General features: G+C 52.9%; 1 protein-coding gene across 1 annotated transcript; it reads left to right on the plus strand.

Moving 5' to 3' along the window:
* The first annotated feature begins 11,109 nt into the window (after positions 1-11,109).
* On the plus strand, positions 11,110-15,321 carry B3GNT7 (UDP-GlcNAc:betaGal beta-1,3-N-acetylglucosaminyltransferase 7). Its single transcript, XM_084780116.1, has 2 exons — positions 11,110-11,713; positions 13,039-15,321. The coding sequence occupies exons 1-2, from the start codon at positions 11,703-11,705 to the stop codon at positions 14,219-14,221; spliced, it is 1,194 nt and encodes a 397-aa protein (XP_084636242.1). The 5' UTR covers positions 11,110-11,702; the 3' UTR covers positions 14,222-15,321.
* The last annotated feature ends 2,782 nt before the right edge of the window (positions 15,322-18,103 follow it).

Consider the following 18,103-nt stretch of genomic DNA (forward strand, 5'->3'; position numbering starts at 1 on the left):
TAATCCAAAGAGATTATATATAGATCCCTTTCTAGAATCCCGGGTCCACTGGCTCTGAAAATGCCCTTTGGCCTCTTTTGCCCTAGTGATAGCCACCCTCTCTTGTCCCTGGACCTGTTACCCCACCGCTACCCCCGGCTCTGCAGTGATGCTGAGGGGAGAAGGGGCCCAGGGATTCCACCCCCCACACACAATGAGACCTAGGCAGAGGAGGGGGAGCAGCAGGGCCTCTGCCCCTTCCTTGTCCCAGGGCCCCCAGTTCAGTGAATTCTCAGAAGCAGGTGGTTTCAGAGATCCAAAGTTTGAAACCAACAAGGCTTCAGGAGGAGCAAGAGGGCACTGTGATTCTGGGTGTTGGTCGGTGGCTGGACTGGAATGGCTTGAGGACAGATACCACAGATGTCCAAGGAGGGGACGATCTTCAGTGGAAGAAGGAATGGGGTTGTTGGTGTCTCCCTCCCATTCTGAGCAGGCGTGGGCACTGGGTGGGGAATTAGGAGCTGCCGGTCAGAAGGGTTCAGCCAGAGGTGGTGGCACTCGCCTCTAATTCCAGCACTTGGTAGGCAGAGGCAGGTGGGTCTCAGTGAGTTTGGAGCTCGCCTGGTCTACATAGTGAGTTGGAGGCCAGTCAGGACTATATAAAAAGATCCTGTCTCAAGAAGAAGGAGGAAGGGCTGGAGAGATGGTTCAGTGGTTAAGAGCACTGTCTGCTCTGCCAAAGGACCTCGGTTCAATTCCCAGCACCCACATGGCAGCTCGCAACTAATTCCAGTTCCAGGTGACCTGACACCATCACACCAATGCACACACACACACACACACACACACACACACACACACATCTTTTTTTTTAAAGAAGAGGAAGAGGAGGAGGAGAAAGAAAGAAGATGAGGGGCCCAGACACCTCAGAAGACATGGCCACCCTTGCCATAATTCTTCAACCTCCAGAGCAAGGGCCTTACTGGGCCGCTCAGTTCTCTGTTTTGCTGACACTTGCTCAGCTAGTCAGGCCTGGAGTTAGGGTCCACCCGCTAACAGGGAGCAGCAGGCTAGCCATCAGCTCTCCACTTGAAAAGCTTCCAAACCTCAGTGCTTTCCAGGTCTTAAGTCCAAGGCCCCAGAGCAGTCAGGAGGCCCCAAGACCCCAGGTCAGTGTGGGTGGCAGCCTGTACCCCAGATTCCTGCCCTCGTCCATGTGGCCCTTCATATGTGTCCCATAGACCCTGAGCATTTTTACTTTGGTCAGTGGCAGAGCAGTGGTGTGACCTTGGTTTCACCTGCTCATCTCTTCCTACCTGTCCCCTGGCTTTCAACTCCTCACACTTGTCACCTCCCGGGGAGCAGAAGAGATGGGATGAGTCACTTGTGACTGGAAGTGATAGGTGTGTCACTGTAACACGGGCAGGGTGGCTACTGCTCGGAACGATTTTAACTGTTTCCACAATGGCAAAGACAAGGTCCCCTCATGTGTATACACACTGTATGTCTCTGATGATAGTTTTCCTGGCAAAGTCCCAGTTTCTAGGTGCCTCGTTCATGCCAGGACCAGGTGCTGAGGTGACAGTGGACAGCAAAGCCAGGTCATTGCCCAAACTCAGCCCTTGGGCAGGCGGAGAGCAGTGCTCTGGAGGCAGAGCAGAAAGCTCCAAGTGAGGTCTGGGAGGGTCACAGAGGTAGCAGGAACTAAATTAAGACACTACAGAACCCCTGGGACTGGGAAGCAATCCAACTGCCTCTGCCTCCCAAGTGCTAGGATTAAAGGCATGCACCACCACGCCCAGCTCACTTTGCTTCTTAAGAGACCTTTAAGAGAGGAAAGCTAGCCAGATGTGGTGGTGCACGCTTTAATCCCAGCATTTGGGAGGCAGAGGTAGGTTGATCGCTGTGAGTTGGAGGACAGCCTGGTCTACAAAGCAAGTCTAGGATAGTCAAAGTCAAGGCTACACAGAGAAACCTTGTCTGGAAAAATCCAAAAACAAAAACCCATAAAAAACAACAAACAAAAAACAACCCCAAAAAAGGTGCCATCTGTGGCCTCTTCTTCAGATGTATGGGAGAGTGCTCTTTCACACTTAATCCCAGTTGTTCTTTTTTTTTTTTAATAAGATTTTTTTTTGTTTCAATTTCTTTGTTGTTGTTTAAAGACTTATTTTTTTTTATTATGTATGCAGTGCTTTGCCTGAATATAATGCCCACAGGCCAGAAGAGGGCACCAGATCTCATTGTAGATGGTTGTGAGCCACCATGTGGTTGCTGGGAATTGAACTCAGGACCCCTGGAAGAACAGCCAGTGCTCTTAACCTCTGAGCCATCTCTCCAGCCCTTAATCCTGGTTCTATCAGGTGAGGTCATTCCAGATCACAGGCCTAGGATGCAGTTATACTGTTCACCTTGCTCTAAGTCTCATTGCATTCCTTAGTAGTAGTAGTAGTAGTCATCGTCGTCGTCTTCGTCATCATCATCATCTTTGCCTGGCCTGCCTAGTTAGGGCTTCAGGGGGAGGAGACAAGAGGGAGTATGTGGAGAGGATTTGGGGGGAGGGGGAGGAGAGAGAGGGAGAGAGGGAGGGAGAGAGAGAGAGAGAGAGAGAGCTGGCACGCTCCTTGGAGCCTGAAAGGATACATCTCTGGGTACCTCAGATCTGCAGCCCACCCCTTATCTCTCTGGCTAGCAGTGCCATAGGCACAGTATCTGGCAGGTTGTCATGGGAACAGGGTCATCCAGAATGCACCTGGTCAGGCTCTGGTCTGAAAAGGCAGCCATTCAAGGTTGGCTTGGCCAGAAGCCGGGTGATGAGAGACAGGGAACCCTGTGCTCTAGAGGGAAAGAGGCCCACGTTGCCTGTTGCCTCGGTGTGGAGCTGAGCTGTCAGCCTGGGAGGGAGCAGGCTGTGTGAAAGGGGGAGGTGTCTCAGAAGGAAGACTGAGCTAGTGTTTGAGGCCTAGGGCTGAAAGGCAGCTGTGTATCCCATGCTAGCTGCCTGGCAGGCAGGAATGTGACTCATTGGTGGCCGGCTGAGGTTGCAGCCTGGGCCCAGCTGTCCAGGACGGGGCTCACTGCCCACCCATGTGTGAATGTTTGCCAGTATGACAGGTACACTGGTGCTGACACTACAGCCTTTGCAAATCTGCCTGGGCTCTTAGGACCTCTTACAGTAGCCATGACCTGTCCTCTTCTGACTGTGGCTGTGGCCAGTCTGTCCCTCCTTCCTGCCAGTCTCCCTTGCAGTGACCCAGCCCTGCCATCACCTCCTGTTCCCATCCCAGGCATGCCTTCCTGGGTGCAGTCCACCAGAAAGGGCTGTCTTCCCTCTTAATTGTACCTACCGTGGTAGGACAGGTGAAGGAGGGAGGGATGGGCAGCTTGTTAAAGTGATGCTAGCCAATCAGGAGGACATTTGGAGTCGATTATTAAAGGTAAGCAGGAGTTCATTCTACTTAGAAGGACATAATACAGTTGAGTTGAAGGAGGGTAGGGGGACTGGGTTGCTGGAGTGGTAACTGAAGGCAATGCAAGCTGTTAAAGGTTTGTGAGTCCTGGAGCAGGCACAGACTTGAGGACCTGGGGATCCTAAAAGGCTGAACCTGTTCCCAAGGGCCTGCCCAGCAGGAGGAGTTCACTGGTAACGAAGCAGCTGGTCATGGGCAGGTGTGAGTTACTGGGTGCGCAAGTATCTCAGAATTTAGAGTGTGTGTCCGTGTGCATGAGTGTTGTATGTGTCTCTGGATGGCTGTGTTTTTGGATGTAATTTGATCTCACTGCACATGTGCATGGATACACGTGTTCACAGTCTGTGTCTTATGTACATGTATGTGTGTGCTTTTATATATGTCAGTGTGTTAAGTGTGCGCCTGCGTATCTATCTGTATGAGAGAATTTTGCGTGTATGTGTGTCCTACCAAGAGAAATGGGATAGAGCCCCAGGACAGGCATTCCCAGGAACCAGGCACCAGTCAGCTTTCTGCTCCTTCCGGGCTCTCCCTGTCAGGTTTCTTCTGCCTTGCTGCCTCTGCATCCTTTCAATTCTGTTTTCTGAGTGGCAGCCCAGCACCACCTCCACTTGACTGCCGCCCCATACCCACAGGTGGCCTTGGATGTCACCAGACTAGCTGGTTTGTGCTTGAGCACAGGAGGGGGGCAGAAAGCTGCCCAGCCCCAAGGTATGGTGTCCATCTTCTACCCTAGCCCAGGGCTCCTCTCCGTCCCGGAAAGAGGTGTCTAGACCATGTGAAGAAGTTGCCCACACAACACCAACCCTTCTTCCTCCTCCTTCCTGCATCTGAGCAGTTTGGTTTACAGGATAGCCAGGGAGTCCTGGAGGCTCAGCCTAAGGGGCAAATGTGGCTGGAACCTCTCCATGGTCTCTGAGTGAGCCTCTGACTGAGCAGAGCTTTCAAGATTGGTAGGATCACCGGGTGTGGTGGCGAACACCGTTAATCCCAGCACTTGGGAGGCAGAGGCAGGTGGATCGCTGTGAGTTTGAGGCCAGCCTGGTCTACAAAAGCGAGTCCAGGATGGCCAGGACTGTTACACAGAGAAGCCCTCCCTCAAAAAAACTTAAAAAAAAAAAAAAAAAAGATTGGCAGGATTGCTGGGCACTCAGGAGGCAAAGGCAGGCAGATCTCTGAGTTCGAGGCCAGCCTAGTCTACAGTGCTACAGTGTGGCTACAAAAGCTTGTCTCAAAAATCACTCCCCCTACCAAAAAGAAAGGTGTGGGCGGGAGAAAGACTGGCAGATTCCTTTGAAGGATCTACCCCACCTCCACCCCACTGTCCCTGGGGGTGCCAATCTCATGCCATCCATAAAAGAAGAATTATGACCCAGGCCTGGTCAGTCATGCTATCTCAACCCTGGGATAGATATACTCATCGGCTTAGGGTGGGATGCATGACACAGAGCAACCAGTGAAAGTCCTTTTCTGGAATATTGTATGTGTGGAGGTGGAAGTGGGGTGGTCGGAGCTGGGACTTTCGAGGTGATAAATGCCTAAGGGTATCCTGAAGCTTGCCTTTGTCCTTCTTGTAAAGGTGCAGGATGGCCGTAAAGTGTTAGTGATATTCCTGTTATATGAGCTAACAAGCTCCCTTTGCTTCAGCTAATTAGAGTTGGGGCTACTATCACTTAAAGCCAGACAAGTCCTGGACTATTTCTTGCCTGAGCCACATGCTTGGTCTCCAGGATGCCTGGCCCATCACATCTCTCACAGGGCGTCCACTCCTCTCAGAGCTTCTGAACCCACCTCTGCGGTCTCTACCCACCACCCTCCTTCAGTAAGAAAATGTAGCTTTCTCAGCTCTCTGCCCCAGTTTCCTCCATAGCCACTTTCCTGTCTGTCCCCAGCCTCACAGGAAAACACGCCACTTTTCAGGCCCTTGCTCAAAGCTGACCAATGGGCTCCAGAGTGCTCCGGGCAGATGACTTCCCCACATCAGGGTTGCCTGAGAAACCAGAGAGCTGCTCTCTCCCAGGGCTTCCCAGCTAGCCCTCCTCTGTCTGGCCCTGGGATTAGCTCTGTGAAACCCTGTCCTGTGACTCAGCACTGTCACCTCTTCCATTGCTGAGACTTAGCTCCATGAGTATGCGACATTCAAAGTCACCTTGGGTTCCTGGAGCTGGGTCAGGTTGCCTGATTTCCTCCGTTTCTGGCTCATTCTCTCATAATCTGCTTTTCTTTGGGGCGCAGTCTTCCTTTGTGTTCTGCCCATGAGATGTCAGAAACATAGAGGACCATGTCTGTGCCTTTCTACAATTTCAGAATCTATTGACTTCACCAAATGCAGAAGTTTCAGTGATGGCAATTCATCAGCTGGTCCCACTGTCCTCCATAGCCTTGACTGAGGAAAACAGATTCTTTCATTTCAATCTTAATTACTAATATTAACTCAGATCACACGTTACATATCACATAGTAAATCTATCTATGTATATGGATGTACTGGTAAGTTACAGAATGGCCACTAAGGTTAAAGAGGTCCCAGCAGCCCTGGGTCCTCCTTGAACAGTCAGAGGCCAAGAAGGAGCAAAGAGCAAAGCGGGAGGGGGCAGGGAGGCAGGGACATCTTTTTTGCTTATTTTACTTATTTATTTGTTTACTTATTTATTTATGGTTTTTTTTTTCAAGACAGGCTTTCTCTGTATAATAGTCCTGGTTGTCCTGGACTTGCTTTGTAGACCAGCCTGGCCTCGAACTCACAGAGATCCACCTGCCTCTGCCTCCTGAGTGCTGGGATTAAAGGCATGCACCACCACTGCCCAGCTCTCTATTTAAACCTTGTTGGGACTCTTGGAAGTTAAAATGCTGCAGGAGTTTCAGAGTGACCTGAGCGATGGAAGCTGATAGGAGCACAAAGAGACTTGGCATGGGGGTAGGGTTAGGAGATAATGCACCATGCTGGAGAGCCACAGGAGAGACTACAGTCCACAGGCACCACAGAGCCACACTGCCAGGGAAGAACGAAGCAGAGCGTCAAGGTTGAGTCTTGCTGCAGGAGTGAGGATCAAGACCAGTCCAGAGGGATGGACAGATGGACAGCAGGTCCAGATGGAAAGACAGCATTTCAAGGAGGCTATGTCAACAGCAGGGAGCCAGCCAAACTGAAGGCACTAAACAGTCAGAAATTCTGCCAGTCCACTAACACATAACCCCAGTGGTCAGGTGACTGGTCAGTGGGACCATAGCCATGGCGGTGTTATGGGTCCAGATGGTGGTGTTACACCATTTCCTCTGTCCAGTGTGTTCCTTAGGTTCTCAGGCCTCATTTCCCTGACGTGACTATGCTCATGTGCCTACAAGGTCCCAGGTTACTTGCATCAATGTAAAGGGTGACACCCTCTCTACTTGTAGGAATAAGTTACTCATCCGTTTGTATCCCATGTACAGCAGCATTTGTACTCAAAACGGAGCCCAAAGCTGACTATAAAATAATGTCTCTTAAGGCAGGGCACAACCTGGAAAATACCTCTGTATACACTATGGAGTGGCTTAGGGCAGGGCACAGCCTGCTCTCACCACCTTGGCTGAAGGAAATTCCGAGAGTTTAACTAGACCCTTGGAAGACACGCCATGTTCTGAAGATTCTCCCTCCTCTCTCCTGCTTCCCATCACTTCCCATCATGCCCTTGCTCTTTCTTGGGCCTCTGACTCACAGAGAGTTCAGCAATTGTACCAGGCCTGTCAACCTCATGAGAACTGACTCCTGAAAGTTGTCCTGACTACACACACACACACACACACATACACAATATATATAAGTGCATATTTTACATTGAAAAATAAAAGGGAGCCAGCCTCCAAGGAGACATGTCCCCTTTGTTCATCCCTAAGTGTTCCCCAGCTCCAGATCCTGCCTCATCTTCTCAGGACAGCCAAGGTCTAGGGGAATTTGAGGGGGGATGATTTGCCCATGGTACTCTTCAACTGCTGGCTTGAATGGCATCACTGGGGTCTCTCCGAGCCCTTCAGCATCACCCTGAACTGTGTCAGGGTCTCAGGATCTGACACCTGTGGCCTCTGAGGATCAGAGGTTTTACTCTCATACTTTCTCATCAGGAATCAAGTCTCTGGGGGCCTCACAGAGCCTCAACCACCAGGCAAAGAGCATGCATGGGCTGGACGTAGATCCCTTACACACATGCAGCAGATGTGCAGCTTGGTCATCATGTGGGTCCCCTAACAATGGGAGCAGGGGCTGTCTCGGACTCTCTTGCCTTCCTCTGGATCCCTTTCCTGTAGCTGGGTTGCCTTGTCAGGCCTCAGTGGGAGAGGATGTTATTAGTCCTGCTGGGGCTTGAGGTGCCAGGATGGGTTGGTGCCACTTTGGGAGAAGGAGAGTGGGTGAATGAGGGGAGGGAGGAGTGAGGGGAGGACTGGGAGGAGAGGAGGGAGGGGGCTGGGATCAGGCTGTAAAGTGATTAAATAAGTGGGGGGGGGGTGGACAGAAAGCGGAAGAAAGAAAGAAAGTCAGATTTACCCACTGAAAATGTCTAGAAACACACACACACACACACACACACACAAAGCAGGCATCCTATTATGGCTCTAAGCTTGGAGAAACTCCTAACATGTCAGGGCAATTCTCAAGGTCACCCTGGCCAATCCTAACCAGCCCTGAAGTCACAGAGGACCCATCACAGAAAGTTCCAGGTCCAACACCTTTAGCAACTCTCTTCCTATCACCAAATGACCTCTGACCCTCCAGCACTGGGTCACTGGCCCCCAGCTGTGAGTGTAGACTGCTGAATTTGAGGCCCCAACTGTGGCTCCCCTGAAGCATAAACCTAACTGCTCACAGCTGAACTAAAGAGACTTGCAGCTGGCATGGTTTGTTAACCCTTCGCTCCCCGCCTCCCAGCTCCAAGTCTCCTCCCCATGGTGGCCTCTCTCCAAGGTGCCCAGGGCTCCTTCCTACTTTTCTGTCCTTTCTGACCCAAGGCAGCCCCCCACATGCAGCCATACCTGCCCAGTGTCTCCCCACAACTGAAGTCTCTGCAGACCTAATGGTTGGGGGGAGGAAAGGGGGAGGAGTGTAACAGGGAGAGGGAAAATGGGAGCTGGGGAAGGTGAAAGGTGTTTCTTAGTGTACCTCTATGTGCCAGCTCACTGAGCACCCCTTCGGGGGCAGCAAGAGAATAGGACAAAAAGTGACTTGATGGCTTAGGGACTTTTATTCAGTCCCTTTTTCCACCCACACCAACATTTCCTATACCTGCCATCCCCTTTGTTTGCACCCACAGCATGGGGGACAGTGGCAGAGTCCACCACCACGGCAGACTGGCCTTGCTCAGCCCACTCCTGCTGTTCCGAGACAACCCATAGCCCTCTGCTATGCCCTCACAGCTAAGCAGGTGGAGGGAGCTAGACTAAATGAGCCCAACAGTGGTCACTCTGCTTCTGAGGAGGGATGGGCCGATGCAGGTCACAGAAAGCAGAATGGGGTGACAGCGGAAAGTGACCAGAGCCTGGGCATGCACATGCGTGTGCACACATACACACAAGTATGCACCCATGCACATGTGCATGTGCAGCTGTACACCCGTATATACTCACGTACTTAATTGTCATTCATTTCCCCATTCTTTTTTTTCTTTTTTTAAAATATATTTTACTAATTTATTCATATTACATCTCAATTGTTATCCCATCCCTTGTATCCTCCCATTCCTCCCTCCCTCCCATTTTCCCCCTACTCCCCTCCCCTGTGACTGTGACTGAGGAGGACCTCCTCCCCCTGTATGTGCTCATAGGGTATCAAGTCTCTTCTTGGTAGCCTGCTATCCTTCCTCTGAGTGCTGCCAGGCCTCCCCATTCAGGGGACATGGGCAAATATGGGGCACCATATTTCCCCATTCTGAACTCATCCTAGGCATAGACCAAAGAATTCTTTGACAAACTGTCTTGAGTGACCAGATTCAACTGGAAAATAGCAAGATGACCTTGGGCAGCTCCCCTAGTGGACAGTGGTGCTTTTCAGACTCTCTGGTGGTCCCAGGATCTCCTGGGGGCACGTCAAACCCTAGTGATCATAATCTCAAAAGCAGCCACCTATGATAAGGCTGTCTGTGTAGGAGACACTGATATATCTGCTTCCCCTGCGTCATCTCCACGCAGACAGGAAGTTGAGGTCTTGAGGCCAAGCCAGCTGCCCCCTCATAGCAGCCAGGAAGTGCAGAGGACTGGCCCAACCCACTGGCACTCAGATCTGAAATCACAAGCTTTTGCCAGAAACACCTGTGTCCACCTTCACCTAGCACCTGGGGAAAACTTCACAGTGGGGTGACAGGTCAGTTCTTCAGTGGGGCGCCTGTTCTTCCTCAAAGCCACACTCACAGGGCAAGAAGAAAGAACCCCAAAGCTTGGGTGGTACCAGGTTGAGCTAGCACATATCTGTAACCCCATGGTTCAGGAGGCTGAGGCAAAATGATCTGGGGTTCGAGGCCAGCCTGGACCACATGCCAAGACCCTGACTCAAAACAAACAAAACAAAACAAAACCAATATTCTGTGTGGTAGGGATAGGGATGGGTAGGTAACCAGTGCCGATCTAGTGATGAGGACCAGGTGACCTGGGACTAGTGGGGCTGCAGTGACTCCTAGGGGCAGGCAGCCAGGCCAGTGAGACTTAAGCTTCAGACCAGGGCTTCTTGGTGGAATTAAAGAGGGCATTGTCCCAGGATTCTCCTCTGAAATTCTGGCCAGAAGGTCCTTCATCGCTTCTGACTAGAGCTTACAACATTCCAGAAAATTACACTGGATGTTTCAACAGATAGACCAGCCTAAGGATCACTGAGGGAAAGGCTAAAAGGAATCTTCACCGATGGGGCTCACTGGGGCTTTCTGCCTCGCTGTATACCCTGGGGGAGGAGGGCAACCCAGAAAACCACTTCCCCATTCCCACTGCCTGAGGCCAGGCCAACCTCCTGGGTTTGCATCTTAAGGTTGCAACTTCATCCATAGAGTGCATGTCGCTGACTCTACCTCCTGGTAAGATAGGAGCAAACCATAGCACTCAAACCATAGACTCAAGTGAGCCACTGATGCCAGGGACCTAGAACCAGGCTTGGCGGATAGGAAGTGCTGGGTGTTGGGAGTGGACTGTGAAAAGTGTCCATTTAAATCCTGTGGTTATTTTTGAAGTCTTACTATATACTCCTCATTGAGACCCCAATGTGGGTCCAGACATCTGGATGGCAGCAGGAAGGTTTTTCCAAGTCACCAGATGAGACACTATCCCAGAGACTGGCCCAAGGTGCCCGCCCCCCTCCCTGTACTATGCCTGTGTGTAGTCCACTCCTAAGAGAAAATGGTGCACACACAGCAGATTAATAAGGGCCTGGAGAAAAAAAAAGTCTCGGTTAAGGGAAAGATTTGTTAGCAATAAATGAAGTTTTTGTTTTGAGACAGAATCTCACTAGGGAGCCCTGGCTGGCCTGGAACTCACCATGTAGACTGGGCTGGCCTTAAACTCACAGAGATCCACCTGCTGGGATTAAAAGCATGTGCGGACACTCTAGCAGAATGGAGTTTTTGCATAGGCAAATAGGCCTTCTATGGGGGAGGAGGGAGTTAATGGGGAAAGGGTGGGGGAAACCAGAGTCTTCCTGGGTGACCTGGGCTGGCTGGGGTCTAACACAGACAACCGAGTCTCCGAGCATCATCGTCTCTTGAGATCGTCACTCAGGCCCAAAAGCGAGCCTGGGAAGGAGAAAGTAGACAGGGAAGAGAGAAGAAAGCTTTAGGGGAAACAGCCCTTATCCGCCTCTCTCCACTCTGCACACCCGGGGCTACTCCAAGAGGAAGCCGCCAGGCCGCTAGGCGCCGGGTGGGCGTGGAGGTGGGCGGCGTTCGACGTCCCCACGTGCCCCGAAGAGGAGAGGCAGGAGACCCCGTGAAAGCCCAGCTGGGAAGTCGCCGCCTCAGGATGTTGGTGATCCTCAAGGTCTCTGAGATTCTGTTTCTTCCCCTCGCGATCCTGCGGGGCGTGCCTCGGAGGTGACCCTGGATGAGCGGCGTTGCTGTCCCTTCAGTGAACCGGGGCGCGAAGAGTTAAAGTACCTGGGCCGCCGCCCCTGCGGCCCCTCCTCCAGCCGCCGGGAAAAGGAAAGTCTCAGCGGGGGCGCGGCCCGGCCCCATCCCGCCGTCCCCTGCCGCGGCGCCTAGAACTGTGATCCGTGCGCTCCGCTCCGCAGCCCTGGACCGGGCCGCCATGTCTCTGTGGTGAGTCGTGGTCCCTGGTCTGACCTTCATCTCTCCCAGGACGACAGACCTCAAGGGATGCACGCTGTGTGTCTTGGGGCCGACCTCAGTTTCCCGGGGCAGCGGGGGTGGCGGGAGATGCGGAACGGGGCGCGGCGTCTGAGCGGCAGGTGGGATGCGGGAGAAGAGAGGCGCACTCTTGGCTCCCCGGCCGCGGCTCGGAGCCAGTATGCAGTCTCTCCGGCCCTCGGGTCCCACAAAGAGACACCTTTCTCCTAACCTCTCCTGTCCCTCTTCCATCCTGTGGTCTCTTCGGACCTCGTCTACCCTTCTCCGCTCCCGGCTTTGCTCTTACAAATAGAGTGGACTGGTACATGCGAGCGAGGGGGCTGGCCGCCGCCGTCGCCTGGAGCTGGGGGACCTTCCCGGGACTCTGGAGCTGGGTTTTGGAGCTTCTTTAGAACCCCGAGGGCTAGAGTCCTGGGTTCGGAATCCTCTGCTCCCTTTCCCAGGGAGGTTCCAACTTTGAGTCTCACCACCCAGCAGGGTACCTCAAGTCGTTTCTGTCTTTCTACATCCAACCTACTGGCCAGGAAGTCTTGGGGCCTTTGGGGAAAGCTCGCTGAATGTGAGGAGGGGGCGCTCAACCTTAACTCACCCTGCACATCCGCAGGCTTAAAACCTGGGGGTATCTTGTACCTCCCGCCGCCTCCCTGCTGTCCCGGTCCTGGAAGGTCAGGCCACCCTGACGACGTATATCCCCCAGTGGGAGCTAAGGAGGGAAGGTTCCAGGGAAACTGGGCACAGGCAGGAACACTCCTGAGAAGACCTAGGATTTCTGCCTCTGAGAAGAGTGTGGTGGGGTTACCTGAGCAAGGTCCCTGGAGAGTGGAATTCCTTCCCAGGGCTGACGGGCTAGGCACCTCATTGTTCACTGTGGAATATCATGGTAGAGGTAATAGGTCACGGTGGCGTCTGTCCGCTGACTGCACTTCGAGGCCTCCCATCTGCAGTTAAGAATGACTCGTTTCTGTTGAGTCGGTTGTATTGGAGGCTACTAAGCCAGAACCCCTCTCCGCTTCACTCCACAAGGGGACTCCCCAAAAGCTGCAATGAGGATACTGTCTTTGCCCTTCAGAGTGACTGGTTCAAAGACACTTGGCTAAAGGGTTAAATGGCCCCTTCCCAAAGTCGTTAGGTTTGGAACCCCAGCAGCTGATTCCTGGGTGCTTCTTGAGTTGGGAAAGTTAACACGAGAAAGGAGTCAGGATCTGACTGACCCTCCAGACCCAACTCTGGAGGGTTCTGAGACTGCCAGCTCACCCTTTTGTCTGCTGCTCCCCTAGGAAGAGAACCCTCTACAGGAGTGTGTGCCTGGCTCTGGCCCTCCTTGTGGCTGTCACCGTGTTCCAGCGCAGTGTGACCCCTGGTCAGTTTCTACAGGATCCTCTACCACTCACACTGGGGCCACCCAAAACTGGAAATCAGGTCAATGCCAACAGCTTCTGGAAGAGTCCAAAGGAGGTAGTGGCTCCCACCCCCTTGGCTCCTCGGGGACCCCAGGCCTGGGATGTGATTAGCACTAACTGCTCTGTCAACATCAACCTGACCCACCAGCCCTGGTTCCAGGGTCTCGAGCCACATTTCCGGCAGTTCCTAGCCTATCGGCATTGCCGCTATTTCCCCATGTTGCTGAACCACCCGGAGAAGTGTGAAGGTGACACCTATCTGCTTGTGGTCGTCAAGTCAGTCATTACACAGCACGACCGCCGGGAAGTCATTCGTCAGACATGGGGCCATGAGTGGGAATCAGCAGGGCAGGGCAGGGGTGCTGTACGGACCCTCTTCCTGCTGGGCACAGCCTCCAAGCAAGAGGAGCGAACCCACTACCAGCAGCTGCTGGCCTACGAGGACCGTCTCTATGGTGACATCTTACAGTGGGACTTCCTTGACAGCTTCTTCAACCTGACCCTCAAGGAGATCCACTTCCTTAAGTGGCTTGACATTTACTGTCCCAGCGTCCCCTTCATCTTCAAAGGTGATGATGATGTCTTTGTCAACCCTACCAACCTGCTGGAGTTTCTGTCTGACCGGCAGCCCCAGGAAAACCTATTTGTAGGTGACGTCCTGAAGCACGCTCGGCCTATCCGCAAAAAAGATAACAAATACTACATCCCCACGGTCATGTACAGTAAGTCCGTCTACCCACCCTATGCTGGCGGCGGGGGTTTCCTCATGTCTGGCACCCTAGCTCGGCATCTCCACCATGCCTGTGACACACTGGAACTCTTTCCTATTGATGACGTCTTCCTGGGCATGTGCTTGGAGGTGCTACAGGTGAAGCCCATAGGGCACGAGGGCTTCAAGACCTTTGGCATTTCTCGGGTCCGAGGCAGCCGGATGAACAAGGAACCCTGCTTCTACCGTTCCATGCTTGTGGTACACAAGCTGCTACCTGCTGACTTGCTGGCCATGTGGGGCCTGGTGCATAGCAATCTCACCTGTTCCCTCAAATTCCAGGTGCTGTAGTGTTGCTGGGCCACTGGCGCATTTGGCCTCAAGTCCTTGGGGCCCTGGGACTGGAGACACAGTACATGGCATAGCCTTTGGTCCCCTGTGGGAGGTGAAGGGTTTGGGCCTTCTGTGCCCCTGGGTGTGGTGGAGGTTGGGGTGGACAGAGAGCCAGAGAGGAACTCCTAGAAATTCCCAGAAAATGAGGCCTAGGAACATCTGGAACGTCCCTGACTGGAGGTCATCTGAGGACCTGGATCCCTCCTAACCTGGGCCTATAGCCTGGCCTCTCTAGCCTGATAGGAGGCCCTGGTGACCTCCAAAGGAATTTTGCTCGGGTACGTGGGCTAGGCCCAGCCCCAGTGAGTCTGTGGCTGCCTCTTGTCGGCACAGGGAAGTCTCTTCCTGTGAAAGGCCTCTGGCTCCCTGCGGGCCAGGCAGCCTTAGGTGGGAGCCCAGCCCTGTGCAGGTCCACGGGTGCTCTCTGGCCCACATTCCTGGATCTCCTGAGAGGAGCTCCCTAGGCTCTCAGCACAGCCCCAGGCTTGCCTGGAGTCAGCTGCTGAGGCATGGCTCCTGGCTCCGTCTTCTCATATCCAGACTGGCCACTCTTGACTACCTCAGCACTCCTCTAAACCTCAGTGCGGGTTGTAGCCCCACCCTATGCCCCTGACACAGGGCAAAAGAGCAGTGCTCCTGCCCCCCCCCCCCCCCAAGGCACAGTGATACCTGACCACACAGCCCAAGCGAGGTTTCAGCCTTACACCTCACCAATACTGACTCCCTGGCCTGTTTGGCCCTAGATGTAGACATTTTTCTATTACTGTGAAATTTTATTTATGAAGAATTGGAAGGAGACGGCACCAGGCCTTGGGAGGTGTGTCTCTTCCTTTCACTTCCTGCAGCAGCCCCATCTAGCACCTTTACTACTTTCAGTCCCCCTCTGAGCCCCCTCCCCTCCACACACACACCCCTACTACTACTCTGGGGCCTGCACAGACTATTTCCCCTGTGGAAAAAAAAATTGCCAACCTCTCAACTCTGGCTGGGGTCACCTGAAAAAGATGGCGGCATCCTCTCTATTTTCTCAATAAAAACCAAACTGGTTGTTGAAAGTGTCTGGACTAGCTGGTTCCTTGGTCTTGCCTAGAGGGGCCTTAGAGAAAGGGAAGAGATTGTTTTGATGCAAGAAGCTTGCAGGCTATAGCACTCAGCTGTTTCAGGTGACCATGTGGACAGCTGAGGCCTTGGCCTACACATCAATTAGCCAAGGTCAAGACAAGAGTTCAGGCCCAAGGCTAGTTGGTGGCCTTAGGCAGGCCTTGCAGAGTCTTGCAGGCTTTCCGATGGCCTTGTGAAAGCATTGAAGGGGACTTGGAAGGAGAGACTGTCATGAGCAGAACTTTCACCCAACCTGCTGCTTCCAAAGAAGGCAGGGCAGTTTACTGCCAGGACAGGATCTCCTGAGACAGCAGGGTATTGAGCAGGCTAGCTGTGACCGGCTCAGATCCACCATGGGACCAACTGCCCAGATCCAAGTCCTGTGGACGAAAAGAACAGGGCTGCTACCTTTGCTCCCAAGCCCAGGTCTTCCCACACCTCCCTTTGTCAATTTTCTACATTCTATGCAGAGCTCAGCTCAGTGCAAAGTGTGTGGCCCGGTCCCAGAAGCTGAGAACTTTAAGATTGCAACAGTGCAGGGCCCCTTTGAGGAGCCAGGACCTGCTGTGTGTGGGCTGTAGATGGTAGAAAGCCATTAGCACCTCTGTTTCAAAGCTCACAAACACCCACCCCCAAGAACTGCAGCTGAAGACAATGGGAGACAGAAGGGCGAGGTGGAGGCTCAGGGCTATGTCCGCAGCAGCGCAGGAGCCATGATTTAACAAAGGTTGAGGGAAGGAGACGGATGGTTGGTTGTTGCAGCCATGAGGCAGGCAGACCGGAATCTCTAGCATTTCTAAGATTTAGGGAAGTGTCTGGAGCTGACCCCTAGAGTGGGGTAGCGGGGGTCTGCAGTTCTGAAGCCCCTCCTTTTGGTTTACTCTGTCTTCAGCTGTGGACTGAGAACTCAGTGGAAGTAGCCTGTATGCACAGTGGGTCTTGGTGACGCGTGACAAGTCATGTGGCACTCTGGCCACTCGGTGCTTCTGAGCCTTGCTCAGCCTCAGCCAGAGAGTATGAGGTTTTTGCTTCCTGGTAGCCTTCCTCAACTGGGACCCAGGGCTGGACAGGCAGGCAGGCAGGTGGGAGGCCACATTAACACAGCCGAGGGAAGGCCAAGGAACCCCTAAGGGGGCCGCTCACACCCCATCCCCCAGCGCCAGCCCTGCGTGAGCCTTGTACCTGCTGCTTCATGCACTAGAGGACAGTTGGGAGAGGTAGACTGGAATTTGGGGAGGAGCTGTGGTTGGGGGGAGACACGTGCCCTGCTAAGTTTGTTAACAGATCCCAGCTCTTGGGTCAAGAACTGGTAGAAACACACCAGTCCCAGGGATACACAGGCGACGCTTCATATTAGGACACGCACCACAGCAGGATAGGACGTGGCCCCAACCAAGAGCAGGTTAGGCTGGTGGCTCCTAGAACAAAGAAACACACTGCTTTTATAAGAAAATCCCCTCCAACCATTCCCCTCCGGGTTATCCGATGGAAGGGATTCAGAACCAGACCGGTTGTTGTCCAGTCTTGACTGGTCAGTGTCCTGACCTCCAAGCAACAGTAACAGATTGCAGAAAGGATCCGTTCCTCCCTGGTCAGGGGCTGAGTACAACTGCATGCTCTGAGTCTCCGGGTCAGGCTGCTTTATCCTACATCTGGGAGAACAGAGTGGTTGTGTTTCTTAGCTCCAGGGTATGTGTAGGCCCTGGGTCATGATCGACCAAACAAGTAGGACCCGCCCTAACATCAGATGTGTCTCTTAGGTGGCCCCATCTGTCTCTGCAGGCTCTGAACACATCAAAACACAAACAGTGGAGGAAGGTCCAGCGCCTGCTATGCCACGACGTTAGGAATACTCCCCCAAAACTATATTCTGTGACATTCAGAGTACCCTGCCCACCCCTTGCAGCCACTCTCCTGTTGCTCTTGGCCTAACAGTGTATGAGTCCCGGCCTTCTCTATCCAGGCTGTCTCTAAAGACGCTTTTATTGCTGGTCATTTTGGGAAATAGGCATAAAGATAAAGGTTGTTCTAGAGGACTCAGGAACTCTCACCAAAGTCTTGTTTCCTAGTATTGAGGCGTGTCCCATCACCAAGGTTGCATAACAAAAGACAACAAGAAAAGCCTAGCAGGTTTGGTTAAAGGTTCCTTCCGAGGGCTGGACTTGAACCCACTGATTTACCACCTCCTAGGGGCCTGGGTTACAGGTGTCAGATAGGGAGTGGTGGCGGCAACTCGCATCTCCTGAAGCAGAATTGTTCTTTAATCAAAAAGGCTGAGGGACAGTGAGACTGTGCAAATGCAGTTGGGGTGAGGTGTCTGGAGTTTTTATGGTTTTTTTTTAGGGGGACCTGGGATGGAAGAGTCCGGCTGCAGGTCAGTTTCCCCGGAAGTCTGGAAGTGATAGATACCAGCCAGCTTCCACAGGTGCCAGCTCTCCTGCCCAAGTTTCTTATCCACCTGAGGCTTTTGGGTAATTAACCCTTCAACAACAGCCGTGTGCTACTATGTCAAGTCTATGTGCTGCTGTGCCCCGATATCTAGAACTCCCTCCTGTTGTGAGTTCCCCAAATACAAGGGAACAGAGTGACCTTTCTAAGTTTTATGGTTTACTTTAGGGGAGGAAGGATCTACCGACCATGTCCTTTAGCTCAGGGTGACAAAGGGCCAGTGTTTACTATCTTTTCCTGGGTGGACAGGAGTAGTAATGATCTATTATGCCTTTGTCTTTAGTAACGTGG

This window comes from Acomys minous (assembly GCF_964271855.1).
Source record: "Acomys minous genome assembly, chromosome: 4".
Lineage (NCBI taxonomy): Eukaryota > Metazoa > Chordata > Mammalia > Rodentia > Muridae > Acomys > Acomys minous.